Source organism: Xenopus laevis, chromosome 3S, assembly GCF_017654675.1.
Source record: "Xenopus laevis strain J_2021 chromosome 3S, Xenopus_laevis_v10.1, whole genome shotgun sequence".
NCBI classification, from domain to species: Eukaryota; Metazoa; Chordata; class Amphibia; order Anura; family Pipidae; genus Xenopus; species Xenopus laevis.
In genome coordinates, this window is record NC_054376.1 from 113,931,812 (window position 1) to 113,947,753 (window position 15,942).

Here is a 15,942-nt window from a genome sequence, read left to right on the forward strand (position 1 = left end):
TGATTGAGGCCAGAACAATTTTCTTTAGTCTTTTTAACATCAAGTTACTTTAGAGTAATGACTATTGTGGAGCATGGATGGCTTTGAAAATATGTGGGGACACGTTGCTTTCAAAAACCTTTGTAGAAAAAGCCTTTTCAACAAGAAAATAGACAAGGGCGAATGTACACATCTTTTTTATGGAATCAAGAAAAAACACCAATGCAATTTTTGATAATTCTGCCCCGTGACGTAAAAATGTTTCCAATACTATCCATTTATCATATTCTTCTTTAAAACTTACATTCTCTTGAGTTTCTTGTATGGAGTAAAAACACCAGCAGGAATGGCCTTGATTGAATTCTGTTCCAGGCGTCTGCCAGAAGCAAGACATAAAAATATTATTTGTAGCATCTGCTTACCATGACTGCAGCAAAGTGGCCCAGAGCTGCGTCATTCACCTACAATGTGAAAACATGGATGAAAGTAAAACTTCAATGTTTGTTTCTCTGAATTCTCGTGGCTCAAAATGATAGTACTAGATGATATCTTTCTCAAACAAACAACCCATTGGGTATTGTTCTGGAAGAATTGGCAGGAGCATGAAGACCTGTTCAAACTTTAATTGTGCTTTTTGCTGTAATGATAGGTTTCAAGAACATTTACGTTCTTATATCCATGGTTTTTCTTAAACTAGAACTTTATTACTGTTATTATACTAAACGAGTGGTTATTTGGCCATTGCTGTCAAAAGCATAATAACAGTATAATGTTTATTCTGAAATCCAAGCGTCACAACAGCAACATGACCATGTGCTTAGTCTACCACGAATTCTGTCTGATCGAATAAAAACATATCAGAAATGCCAATATCTGCAGGATCCGTTTCTGTGGCATATAAGAACCAAAGAAAATAACAGGGCAAAATCACACGTTTCTGAAAATGTAGAAGCCACCAATGCATAGTACAGCTGATTTGTGACTCAGCAAAGATACATTCCCATTATATTTTTGCAAGTAAAATGTTATTAGACTGTTATTAATATACAAAAAAAGAAAAAATCTCAGATTTGGAGAATAAAATAACAATTGCTTAGAATTGATCTAAATGGTAAAGAGTTAAAGAGTCAACACACATCATCCAATGCTCTAATAATAACAGGTTAGGCCATAAGGACATAACTATATTGTTTTATGATTCTCAGGAAATTAACAGCTACTAAAAATGCTACCGATTTAGGTTGACGTGTGCAGTGTCATTGGATGGTGGCCTTGGAGTATGGAGTTCATAACAAGGAAGTAAGAGATTTATAAAACTACCACTACTTCAAGATCTGTCTTCAGTCCAGTGTATAAATTGTGTTATAATTAGGCTTTAGAATAATACTTTGGAAAAGGAGAATTGGATCATAAAATATATTTTTTTTTTTTGGAAGTGGACCGCATGCTAGTAGATCAATACACACTCAAATATTGTGAACCTTCACAGATGCAGTCTGTGAAAACAATTCTCATACAATCTTCCTTATATGTTGGAGAGACTGATAAAATAATCATGTGTGGCTCTGCGAGGAAATTCCTGTTTCTTGCTAAGAGGAAAAGGTCTGCAATATGCTGTGTAATTTCAGTTTACAAAGCATGAAATAAGAGGAGATAATAAAGCTGACAAGTACCTTGTTCTAACTTTCAGGTTGGAAGGGTCTAGAGCAAACTTGTTAACCAGTGAGTCTGCCTGTAGAATGCTAATGAATGCATCATCTTATTTGTATGTGTATCTGGCATATATTGAACAGTACATTAGAAACTTTTTAGAAATTTACATTGACTAATCTATCTAATGGAAAAAAACCTCTTTAAACCTCAGCAAAAACGACTGCAATTATATTGTTTTAATATCAATAAATACCCTAAACTGATATATATATATATATATATATATATATATATATATATATATATATATATATATATATATATATAGTGTTTTTCTCCCTGTTTGCTCCATTTTGCTACTGTAGCACAATTAATAAGTGGAGAAATTCTGGTTGGCCAGCTTCACTGGGGGCTTAATTCTCCCCCGATCATGATCTTGCTTACTTCCCATAGAAAAAAAACGGCATATGTTTTCATTTCCTCTTTGCACATTAAGGGGCAGATTTATCAAAGGTCGAGTTGAATTTTCAAATTCAAAAATTTTTAATTTTGAGCTATTTTTTGTGTACTTTGACTAGGGAATAATCTAAATTCTTTAAAAATTCGACTTCAAACACTCCACCATCTAAAACCTGCCGACTTGCTGTTTTAGCCTATGGCCTCCTAGAACCTATTTGGAGTCAATTGATGGACTTTGAAAAATCAAAGTTTTTTTGGGGAAAAACTTCAATTCGAATATAAATTCGAATGCACTATTACTTCAATTCATATAATTCAAATACAGCTGAATACTGGATTTGATCGAAAATGGACCTATTCAGGCAAAAAAAAATTTGACTTAATTTCGGTTAGTCTTTTTCAAATTCGACCCTTGATAAATATGCCCCTTAAAGTAGAAGAATGGGATCTGTTATCTGGGAATGCCATCTCCCAAAGACTTTATTTTAAGCAAATATTTTTTTAATGATTCCCCTTTCATTTGTAGTAAAACAGTGGCTTGTACTTGAAACCAACTAAGACATAATTAATCCTTATTGGATGCAAAACAACCATATCAGGTTTAATCAATGTTAAAGATACTTTTTCAGAAGACCTAAGGTACGGAGTTCAATATTAAGAAAATGTCCAGGTCCCAAGCATTCTGGATAAGAGGTCCCATATCTGTATGATCTTTAAAATTTGCTTTCATTACATTCTAATGTACCCAAGGACCAAAGGTTATTTCAATGTTTTTTTACTTAACAAATTTCGAATTTTTAGTTTTTTTAGAAATACTGTATAGGAAAATCACATTTTTTTGTGGAAAAAATTTAAATTTAATTGTTAGTAAATTGACCCCAATAGATATGTAAAAAACAGTAGTTCTTCTTAACCTTACATTTTTAGACAATAACTCTACTGGTGATTTAGCTGTCAAACACTCAAGGAACATTCAAAACCTTCAAGTCTTTTCTCTCAATGTGATCCTACAAAAGTAATTGATAGTTCCCCCACAAACACACGCAAAAAATGTGTTTTCCTTGGACAAAATGGTGCAGAATATTAAATATTACATTCTTATGCTTTGTGTGAATATATATATATATATATATATATATATATATATATATATATATATATATATATATATATCAGAAATAACTAATAACCATTCTCAAAACAAACTTTACATTCTAAAATTCTGTAGAGATTCCAATGCAGAATAAAACATATTTAAAATCAGAGGAACTTAAAGGGAATGTAAAGACAAAAAAATAAAATCCCATTTTTACTTTCTTTAATGAAAAAGAAATCTATCTCCAATATAATTAAATATACTTAAATTAAAAATGTGTACCATTTTTATAATGTACCTGACTGTATGCAGTAAAAATTCCCCCTTTGTTTTACTTGCTCTGACAGCTTTGTTTGTTTCCCTATAAAGCAGCCGGGGACTGTGTAGAGATTTGTATCCACAGACTCAGTGCAGTCTGCATATTCTGATTATTAATCAGTCTTTCTGTATCAGCTTCTATGGCAGATATTATTTGACTTGTGGTGTTTTGATAATTTATGACAATCCCTAAGCTTATCCTCCCAACTGAAGCCCAGACCACACTGAGCATGTGCACAGTCTTGGTCTTGCAAAGATGTTTAACAAAGTTACAAGATGACAGCCCCCTGCGGCCAACTTTGAAAACATACATCATTTATTTAATTAGGCTTCTGGTGCAGTAAGTTCATGTTTATGTTTAGTATATAAAATACAGCATTTCTAACATTATTCTTTTTTAGACTTTAGTATCCTTTTAAAGTTTATTTTTTAATATACTATTTTTATCAGCTTTTTGTTCTCATAGACAAGACAAACCTAAATACATTCTTTCATTCTACAGCCCTGTTAGTTCAAACCTTAGTCAGTCTATTTGTCTCCAAGACTAAACATGCATCTGAGAAAAGGGAGCAGGATCCCAAACTTGATTTACTTTGCATCAGCTGTCTCCCTTTAGTGAGGATCAGTTAGTATTTGTTACCCTGTGCAGTGAAGGAGCACTTCTATTGCAATTTTTCTATTTCAAACAACATCTAATGTATAATGGTTTGTCAGACTTCTCCATAACACAGACAAATCACAGGCATGAAAAAAGGGAAGCATCAGTGCTGATAATTCTTGGCTGTCAAATGAACTGAGTCTACAAATGAGACGGCCACGCTCTATTAACAATGCCTTTGTACTCTGCTTGAGATCTGTCATAAAATGTCCCTTCTGCACTTTTTTGGCAGGCAAATTTTTTTCTGGAAAGGTTACAATATGTAAACTGGATTTTAGCAATAAAGTCATCAAGGCAGTAAATAACAGGGGAGCTTGGTTTAGTGAATTCTGCGTGGCTGAATATTTAGAGGACTGTTTAATAGGAATGATTTATATTGTAAACTTACAATTATAAGGAATACTATAATAAAAAACACACAGTTCTTTGCATGGGACTGCATTTACATCCCATAATGTAGCCACAACAAGTGCTGTCAGGGAGGTAATGGGTGACTAGTGATGGGCGAATTTGCGCCATTTCGCCGAAAAATGTGCGAATTTCACGAATTTTCGCGGGTGTTTAGCGAATTTATTCACTGGCGGCGAATCGCGCAAATTCGCCACAAATTTGCGCCTGGCGAATAAAATTCGCCCATCACTACGGGTGACACAATGTCGATAACAGGATTCAAACATCATACTGTAACGTTACTCTTTAAGCTTTTTGTATGCATAGAAAGATCACCTTGGAAAGTCTAATTTTACTCCAGTCATTAAATAATTAAAAGGTTAAAGGAATTGTAACTGCAATCTTGGCTTCTTAAAACCTAATAAAGCAGCATACAACCATCACCCTAGAAAGAGTATCTATTTAACCCATAAGCAAATGTGCAGAAAGGATGGCTAAAGTGGATAAAGGTAAAACCAGGTTGGCCAACGACTCCAACTGGCATATGTTTCTGGTCATTACCTAGAACATCACTGGCTAGCTCTATTGTATAATGATCTCGAAAAGGGGTAAAATAATAGAAACAGGTCATTTTTAAAATAACCCTTACACATTGTATCTTTTTAAAGACTATATGCAGAATAACACAATTGACTGGAGCAATCCATTGCCCAGTAACCTTCAGGCCAGTGTATATTTATTGCACCTTGAGTGGTGAACAGTGTGCATGTGTGAAGGATCCAGAGAGCAATTCCTTGTTCAGTTTCAGTCCATCGGCACATGTGAGTTTGATGGGGTTAGTAAAAAGGGTAAAAGCAGTAAATGCAATAAAAGCTCTCCGTGACTTGCTACTGTTATTACAGCAAAACAGCAAGAGGGTCTACAATAATAAATGGACAACTGAATTGTACCAATAGTTAACAGGGTTTAAGAAGGAAAGGTTAAAGATTAAAACTAAGAAAGCTTTATCAGAAAGGTCTAAATAAATACACCAGCAAACCCTCAAAGTAATGCTGCTCTGAGTCCTCTGTCAAAAGAAACACAGCATTTCTTTCCTTCTATTGTGTACATATGGGCTTCTGTATCAGACTTCCTTATGTCAGCTTAAACCTTCAGGGCACGGGCTCGAGCATGCTCAGTTTGCTCCCATCTCCCCTCCCTTCTCCCCTGCTGTAATCTGAGCCCAGAGCTATGAGTGAGCAGGAAGAGACTCAGGCAGGAAGTGATGTCTAGAAGTGACAGGGCTGACCAGCACTCAGACAGATCCACATGACCAAAGAAAATCGTTTAAAAAATTGTTAGTTTAAAAAATGTATATTTGCATCTCCATCTGCATTATACATTTTTTAAACTTTGTACAAATAGAAATATATATCCCAAACCGGGGAGTCTGGGGCTGGAGCACCCAGGCCACATTTACTATTTGGTGAGTCATTCCTAATTTATCCTGGCGCACCGTGTTTTTCCAAACCATTGCATGGAAGTGATGTCACACCAAGCTAATATGGCAGCTGCTATCCTAAACAGAAAGCGCTTCTAGAGCTGCTTACTCAGGTATGGTAAAGCATTTTACAGAATAATTATAGCATTCTAGTTTGCACTATTGTGGCTAATCTATTCACAATAAAATACCTAAAAGTATGCCTTAGTATACCTACAAGAGTTCATGACCTGAACATTCAACATGAGAAAAAAAAACAGCTGTAAATGCATTTTAATTCTACTAAAAGGATCAAAGAAAAAAATTGCATCCTTACTCTGGTGTTTATTAAATGATATACTCAATATGAAATGTTATGCCAGCTACTACTCTGCCTATGACATTGGTATAAAATCTTTGCTTACATCTCGATGATGCCTTCTGGCAAGTTGGCAGGAATTTCAGTCAGGCCTTTCCCTCGACAGTCCACCACATTGTTGCTGCAGGTACAGGCAAATGGGCAGCTGACTGCGTTGGCATTGCATGATGGAGGCTCATTTTGGCTTCCTGTGAAATAAAAGCAAGTGTTAGAATATAACATAATGCCACAGCTAACTATTTTACACGGGCATACATTATTCATCATTTTATTTTAGCATTTTTTAATGCAATGGTGGAAAACAAGTCAGACATCGACTAAACAACAGAAAATAAGAACACACATTCTATTCTCATTATAAAAGGAATGATTATTCAAAGAAAGAAAATTATTTTCTTATTATTTATGGGATGTATGCCTTAGAAAAATGATTTAATTATGTTGTTATTAATGTAATCCACATCTTTAAAAAAAGAAAAGTATAGGCGCCTATATACTGTAACTCAATATTTATTGGCACCGTTTTTGAAACCATGTTGTTTCACTTTCAAATTTTGATCATAACATTTTAAGCTCGTCAACAACTTGACCTAAAAATATTCCAACTGCTATACAAGGAAATGCCTCTTTATCCCCTCAAAATAATTTAGTTTAAAGTGCCTATTTTTGCTCTATGTTCAGCACTCGGTAGACTACATCAAAACAATTTCCCCCCCTCAGAATACACTTTGAAAGCCCGGGCCATTTCTTATTCACTGCTATCAATGCATTATGATATGGCAAAAGTGTTTTTCATTCTGCTTAATGGTAGAAGGTTTATGAAATTCTAACTGTTGGATGGTAGAGTTGCTAAGCAGCGGAGAGATATAGAGTTCTTTAAGAAAAGAAGGCTGCCTGCTTCAAATAAAGTATATTTACAACCTTTTTCAACCCTTTAAAATAAATTTTCAGATAGCAGCTGCATTGACAAGATACAACACAGAATGTTCAGCTCATTTAATTGTTACATTAATTGACTGAAATATTTGCAGAATTTTCCATTTATTCAGAATATAAAAAAAACAGGAACGAAAAGTAAGATATTCATTTGGATGAGACCATTCTGAAATGTCAGCATTTTGATATGCAGATAATTTTCCACAAACGGGCAGAAAAAAATAATAAGTTAAAAGCAACTGTAAATCAAGGGGCAATCTTTCTTGACAAAAGAAAAGAGAATTACTGAAATCCCAAGTCCTCCGTTTGAAAAATGTCAAGGATTCCACCGAGACTTGGTGTCTGTATGCTTGAATTTTCATTAGCTCAAAGAGATAGAAGCCAATAGTCATCATTCTTTTCATCTGTCAATACAGTGTTGACAAGGTCCAAAAGTTAAAAAAAAAGTGAGAGAAGCCATCAAATATGATTTTAAATATTCCTCCATGGAGCTGAAAGAGCAAATTCCACAAACTGTTGTGGTTGAAAAAGCCACATTTATAAATATGGATTTTGAAATGGGAATTATGATTGGGTGAAAAATTATGGGTTAGGGACAGTAGTATCTTTTATTTATATAGAGCTCACCTATTCCACAGCGGTTTATAATATATAATAATCGGATATAATCATATCAGTTTTATCACGACCAATTAGGATGTTTTTGGACAAAAGGACCAAAGCACCAGGAGGACACAAATACAATCACCACTAAAACATACAAATTCCGAGCTGGAATTACATTGCTGCTGTACGGCAGCAATGCTAACCACTGTACCATTATTCTGCCCTTTGATTTAAAAAAATTATATCTTTCAGTTTGTTTTGCACTAAAATATGGAGTGGACAAATATATTTATATCATTATGGGCAGATGTATCAAGGGTCGAATTTCGAGGGGTTAAATCCCTCGAAATTCGACTTGGGAATAGAATCGAACAGGCAATTCGGGCTAATTTACGCGCTGGCGAATATTCGAATGGGCGAATATTCGCCCGGCGAATAGTCGCACGATCGAATATTCGATGGAAGGATTTTCATTCGATCGAATGCCTTTTTATTTGATCAAAAATTTAGAAAACAAGCCTATGGGACTTTCCCATAGGCTTTTAAAGCAATTCGGTAGGTTTTAGGTGGCGAAGTAGGCAGTCGAAGTATTTTTAAAAGAGACAGTACTTCGACTATCGAATGGGCGAATATTCGCAGTGTTTTTGCACTCGATCTATTCGAATCATTCTACTCAGGCGAATTTACGCCAATTCGATAGTCGAGGAGCACAAAAAACGACTTGAAAATTCTAGTATTTTTCCATCTATTCCTTCACTCGAACTTAGTGAATTAGCCCCTGAGTGTTTAAGCCCCATGTACCGGAATTCCAACACATAAACATTTATTTGTAATAAAATATGATCTACAGTTTGGTTATTTTTTTTTGGATTTTAAACTTATTATTGATGGTAGTAAAGTACATAATAAAGAATTGCAAGTGGATGGTCACATCTCATTAAAACCTTATATCCCACGTCTAGGAGGGAAGTATTTATTGCACTGTGAGCTGCAGTTTGGTTATTTCTATATATGGAACCAAAGCTATGGTGATCTCTTCTAGAACGTTCTCCCCTTGCCCACTGTCTGTCACTTGTTTAAAAACCTAACATAAGCAATTATTATTTTGTAAATTGAAAAAAAAAAAAGGGTTGAAAAATCATACCCTATGCCACATTTGTACCAGCCATTTTTGTGCAGTAAAGAGAGAAAGTTCTTGACTAACCAACAGTTTATACATTTAACTATATTATAATAAATAATGTAACCCCTGCTAAAATTTATAACGATATTAAAAGTCACCTTGGAGTTATGTGACCTGTATAGCGATGTATACCTGCTATATACCTTATTTAAGAAAAAAAGGCGACAGCATTTGCTGTAATGTTTTTTTGCAGAATAAAACTTGCTTGCAAGTAAAAATGACATTATTCCATTATTTTCAATAGGGCTGAAAATCTTGAATGTTTGTTAAACTGTGGAAATATAGTCAATTTCCGTTGACTATAGAAATACAGCTTCTACTTGCCCAGGTTTTTTTCAAGTATATTTTCGCATTTTTTCTTTTGACAAATAGAGACTCTGAGGTTCCAGAAATGATTCTGAGTACATGATTGAGCACATTGGTGTTCTCGATTTTACACTACTACGTTTTTCCTTTCAAGAAAATCTCAAACTCGAATTTTTGAATAAATAGACCACCTAGTGTGAAAAGCTGAATTGCTTCTAGCTAAGCAATTTCTGTTAAAACAACACTAAAAATAATACAAAGGGGATGTGGGAGCACTCCAAGCCTAACTTGAGAATACATTTACACTAGAATGGAATTGCTTCTGGACGTATTGACAAAAAAAGGTGGAACTGCACATTCCCTACACCCAGTTCATTTTGTGCAAGCGCAAATATTTAAAAAAACAAGTTTTTTGTTTACAAAATTTACCAGAGCCATAAAATTGCCAAGCTTCTACACTGTGTCATCTTAATCCTCATGATAATCAGAAATGCATGTTGTATTTCTCTGTTAATATTCTATTGTATTTCTAAGGGATAAGATACGTGTGTCTATTACTTTGTGAAAGTTGTGTTACCCTGGTTATGGTATACTGACTTGGATACTTTAACCTACTACCAGTGATATAGGTTTTACATTTCAAGATGTGATTGAAATCTAGCAACATGTGGTCATAATGATATTCTCTTGATTATGCCACATGTAAAATATAATGTTTGTACACACACAGTATTATAATTCAGAGACAGACAACTAGACGAATTACATGAATGGATAATTTAACTCATAAACAACATATAATAAAAAAGGCTTGGGAAACTGCATTTATTCACTTTGATGACATGGCACATTACAGATGACATGACCAAGATGTAAAAATGCATACAAGCTATACAAATGTTTTTTTTCCCAAATGAAATTTGGATCAATAATAAAATAACCCTTCGCATTATGTTGTGCCAAAACATTACTCTAAAACTGGCTGTATTGCTAGTTATTTCGTGTGAGAAACTTCATAGACAGTTAAGGCCTTTATCATTTTTGAAACACTCAATAGAAAATGGGCCAACGGTTTAAAGTATAACTTTTTTATATCTTTTGTATTTTATAAAGCCCAACAGTGCAGATAGTGGAAAGAGAGCCTAGTTTTTGAGATTATACATAAAGTAACTGGACATTGCAAATCATTATGTCTGTAGGCCAATGAAAAGCAGTATTTTTTATTTGTTTCCCTTGCCTTCTCCATAACCTTATTCCTGTGTTGTAGCTTATACTTAAAGAAAGGCACAACAACGTAATATGATACATCTGTATTATTATTATTATTATTATTATTAGAATACATTTATTAGAAAACATTTATATGACTTTGGTGGTAGACCATTCCAAAATTCTCTACTCCATCCACTCACGCATATTTCCTTTAGTGATAACAATGACACCTGCCCATCTGTACTAGTCCAAAACAACAAATTCTATAAATAGATCCCTTTTACTTAAAGGGATACTGTCATGGGGAAAAAAAAAATTCAAAATTAATCAGTTAATACTGCTGCTCCAGCAGAATTCTGCACTGAAATCCATTTCTTAAAAGAGCAAACAGATTCTTTAATATTCAATTTTGAAATCTGACATGGGGCTAGACATATTGTCAATTTCCCAGCTGCCCCAAGTCATGTGACTTGTGCTCTTCACTCTTTACTGCTGTACTGCAAGTTGGAGTGATATCACACCCCTCCCTTTTCCTCCCCAAACAAAAGAATAATTGGAAGGTAACCAGATAGCAGCTCCCTAACACAAGATAACAGCTGCCTGGTAGATCTAAGAACAGCACTCAATAGTAAAATCCCATGTCCCACTGAGACACATTCAGTTACATTGAGAAGGAAAAACAGCAGCCTGCCAGAAAGCATTTCTCTCCTAAAGTGCAGGCACAAGTCACATGACCAGGGGCAGCTGGGAAATTGACAAAATGTCTAGCCCCATGTCAGATTTCAAAATGGAATATAAATCTGTTTGCTCTTTTGAGAAATGGATTTGAGAAATGGATTCAGTGCAGAATTCTGCTGGAGTAGCACTATTAACTGATGCGTTTTGAAAAAAACATGTTTTCCGATGACAGGATCCCTTTAAAATATGGGTGGATTCAACAAATAAAACTTTTTAAGGTAAAGTTCTTATAAAAGATAGCCAATCACCTGGACAAACAAAGTCCTTCTTTTGTACTTCGGCAACATTGAAGCCTCTCAGGTGAACCGGTGACATGCAGAAAGTAAACTGCCCGATGGTCCGTCTCTGCCGCAGCCAGTCGGACAACCAAGTGAGGTGACAGTCGCAGTACAGGTAGTTGGAATGAAGACGTCTGAAATAAAACAAGTGTGCAAATTAAATACTAAATTAAACCTTAAACCATGCCGAACTGCATCACTAAAAGCAAAAGTATAATTTGTTGTTCTTTTTTGTTTTAATCAAATAATAAATCATACAATGCAATGAATTAGAATCTATTGTGCCAAATAATTCCTTGGGGCTCATTTGTAAACCCAAGAGCAGCCTTCTCTGATGAATTGCAAACAATTATGCAAAAGATGCAAAGTGCAATGGTCATGCATGCGAGGGAGCCTTTGAATCAATAATATCCTTGAGGACATGTTACTTCCAGGATTCCCTTGGTGTGTTGCACCTACACACACACCTAACTGACAGTTAGAAACTGCAATTTAATGCTGATTTTTGCACCTGGACCCTGTGCTGGGTAGTTTCATTACTGATTTTCAATAAAGTAAAATGTAATTTTTAGTAGGGACATTATAGTATAAGATAAGGTATGTCAGACCTCCTTACAGCTAAGCAAAGAAACATTATTCTGTATAGACTTTTTTTTTATTGGGTAAAACAAAGAAGAAATGCAGTATGGAACATCTGGACAAATCTCATAATACAACTTCATAAATGCCTATTATTTTATACTTCGTTCCTGTTCTGTGGATTCTCGCACATTTGGTTTATTTCACTTCCTCAAGTGTTATAATGCTCTCTCTCTTTACTGGAAAAATTTTACTTCCATTTCTAATTATATGCAAGTTATGATATAAAAGTTCAAAAGTAATAAGAGAAAAAAAAAACTGCACCCCTGCTGGCAATGGGAGATAATAAACATTAATAATAAACATTGTGCAGCAGTTCCTGCTGTAAAGTTTTATATGGAGTGGTTAGTGCAACAGAGAAATACTGTAAATTGGTGGACTTCTTCAAGTATGTGTTACTGCACTGGGGTGCCAGTGTTATATCTTTAACATTAGCAGGTGCAGCTGGAATTAACAATTGCCGGTCACAGTAAAGAGGGAAATTGCTAAATGACGTATTTCACATGTGCAGATAGGCTGGAGGTGAAACTCCACTTGATGTGTATGTGATATTGATTTTTAGCACACTTAGGTGGGGATAAACAATTTCATAAAACATGTTCAGAGGACATCAAAGACTAATCCTGCTGGAGGAGCTTGAGAAATATACATAGGTTTGTAGATGCTTCTTTAGTAGATACTGACAAAGAGGGGCAGCTGTGTTTGCTTTACAGGCCGATGGGCCAGATGTGGTACCTGGGGGAGTTAAGCTGGCCATAGAAGTTGAGATTTTTAAAAGATCAGATCCTGATCGTGAGACCACGATCTTCTCAGAACGATCTTACGAATTGACCATCAACTAAAAAGACCAATTTGCCAGGAAAACAAAGGGGAGCTGCCTGCTTGGCCCTGCAAACATAGATAGATTGCACTGGGACCAACAAAGATTTTTTGACCTGGCCGATCAATTTCCTGACAGATGTCGGCCGAAAAATCGTAAGATGTACGATCATTCGAATCCCACTAACCGCACAATAATTTCGAAGGATTGGTCAGGCTTCCCTAAAATCGGTCGTTCGGCAAGAAGAATTGTCGCGTCTATGGGGAGCTTTATTTATGGTGCAGGAGGGTGACACACAGGGTCAGGTGTAGGGGGTTACGATGAGATTCTTTCAGGACCCATATTACTCATTCAGTGAATTGCTGGCACCAAGCTTTACCGTATGCATAGTACATTGGGGAAGGTATCACCATCCTTGGTAGCACTCCTGCCAAGACATCACTTATTGAATGCAAGTTCAAGAAATGTGATCTATCACTTCAAAGAACACATTTTCCCTGATTTACAAATGGCAGCAACCTTTACACCACTGCAGGCAGCAACTGGAATTTCCCCTGACCAGATTCTATCTGGGCTCGATTTGTCTGTGGCAATGCCAAATTTAGCCAAATATATGCTGGGGCTCATGGAAGCACGTGATTGATAAAGATTGGCAGTTTGGAGTCAATGGAGTGGGGCGGTGAAGTTCTGAGGATGCTGGAGGACAGGAGACAGCAGGCTCCCAAATTCAATTCAATTCTGCAAATGACTGCTCACTTCAGTATTTATGGGGTAAAGTGATGAATGTCACAAAGGTTGCACCGGGTGGTCTCAGTTTAACATCTAATTGGTTGACAAATGTTGCTTGAATTGGTACAAAGTATATGTTATGATTCAGGGGGTCCTTATTTATCAAATAAAATTAAATTTAAAAAGTCCGACCAAGCTTGAATCCACGTGAAAAACTCGATAAAATCAAACGAAAATCCAAATTTTATGATTTTTTCAAATTTTTTTCCCAAATCACTGGATTTTTTTCTGTCTTTTTCCCTGAAATTTTTTCATATTTTTTCCACGAAACGTCTGAAATACTCAGATTTTTCGGGGCTAATTCCAACACGGACCACAGAAACTTCCAAATATGATAGGGACCTTTTCCATTGACCTATATACAACCTTGGCAGGTCTGAGATGCCAGATTTTCGAATTTGGACTTTTTCCATCCTTGGGTATAATAAAACTCAAAAAATGTGAGTGTTTTTTCCTCTAAAAATTTGGATGTTATAGTAAAAAAACTTGAATTTTTCTAGTTTTCGACATTCGAACTGAAATAACCCCGTAAGAGTTCCAAGCATGACAGCTATTAACATGAAGAGAATGTCCGAGTCTGATGGACACCTTTCCTCATCCAAAGAGAAATAAAAGTGATCAATGTCTGGAAATAACATAAGGTGAGCCTATTGCAGTAGCTGATCGGAGAGCTTTTCTCTACCTTGCTGCTGTAACCCCATGATCATGCTCATTTTAATGGCCTTTTTAGAACAGCGCTACCTTGCAGATGCCCCAACAGCAGGACATTCCCCCATTTACCAAATGAATATAGCGCAATGCTTAACATAAATAACGCTGCTTCGACAAAAAAACACATGAAAGCAGATCAATGGAAACTAATTCCTGCCAGTTCTAATTAAGGAGAAGAGATCGATATTAGCTAACAACATGGAAATGAATTGAGCCTTGACAGAACTAAACAACTGAATCAAGGACAATATTTCAAAGCCTTGGTTAAAGCAGTATTTTTCACTTGCAGAGTACATTTCCTTGTCTATTTTTGTAACGTATTGTGGGTTTTTGTGATGCCATACACTTGCTAATATATGCTTATATGCTATTTCATATATACTGTTAGTGCTTATTTCACCTTGCAGGTCTGTTTAAAGTGTATGTAGGATTTTTAACCAATGGCTACCCAGTTGCTGAAATATTAGAGAAGCAGATATATTAGAGGATTCTGCTTACATCACATATGTTTGTCATATACGGGTTATTATACTTATTTATTTTAAATCAAGATTTTCTTCTATTGCAGGATGCCATTTATTGCATGCTATGGCTTAAAGCAGTGGTCCCCAACCAGTAGCTCCTGAGCAACATGTTGCTCTCCAACCCCTTGGATGTTGCTCTCAGGGTCCTCAAAGCAGGTGATTATTTTTGAATTCAAGGCTTAAAAGCAAGTTTTAATTGCACAAAAAATAAGCGTAGTGCCAAGTAGAGCCTCTTGGAGGCTGCCAGTCTACATAGGGCTAACAAATGGCCAAACACAGCCCTTACTCGGCACCCCAATGGGATGCCTGTGTTGCTCCCCAACTCTTTTTACATTTGAATGTGGCTCACAGGTAAAAAAAGGTATGGGATCCGTTATCCGGAATCCTGTTATCCAGAAAGTCTCTCATAGGCTTAATTTGATCCAAATAATCCAAATTTTTAAAAACAATTTCCTTTTACTCTGTAGTAATAAAACAGTAGCTTGTAGAAATCCCAATTTTTCATTAAATTGGCGGGAAAAAACCCCGAAATGATCGGCTTATTGTACAAAACCCAGAGCAGACAATAATATCTTCAAATTGCAAATAGGACCTCTGCCATTAACTTCTACAGAACCTTGACAGGTTGAAGATGGCGTATTTTCGGAGTCTGACTTTTTGCAGCCTTGGGGTATAAAAAATTTCGGAAATTTTTTTTTTCCACTAAAAATTCTAATTTTATAGTAAAAAAAAAATGTTTTCAAGTTTTTACCATCTGGACTTTAATAAATGACCCCCTCAATGTATGAAGATCCAAATTATGGAAAGAT

The 15,942-nt window shown here is 35.6% G+C and overlaps 1 protein-coding gene across 1 annotated transcript in view; it reads right to left on the bottom strand.

Moving 5' to 3' along the window:
* Nucleotides 1-15,942, bottom strand: part of LOC108712410 (slit homolog 3 protein) — a 443,629-nt gene that overhangs the window by 112,692 nt on the left and 314,995 nt on the right. The window contains exons 8-10 of the mRNA XM_041588752.1: nucleotides 11,621-11,784; nucleotides 6,438-6,579; nucleotides 284-355 (exon numbers count right to left, since the gene is read on the bottom strand). Coding sequence (XP_041444686.1) covers nucleotides 284-355; nucleotides 6,438-6,579; nucleotides 11,621-11,784 — 378 coding nt within the window. The remainder of the gene's footprint in view (nucleotides 1-283; nucleotides 356-6,437; nucleotides 6,580-11,620; nucleotides 11,785-15,942) is intronic.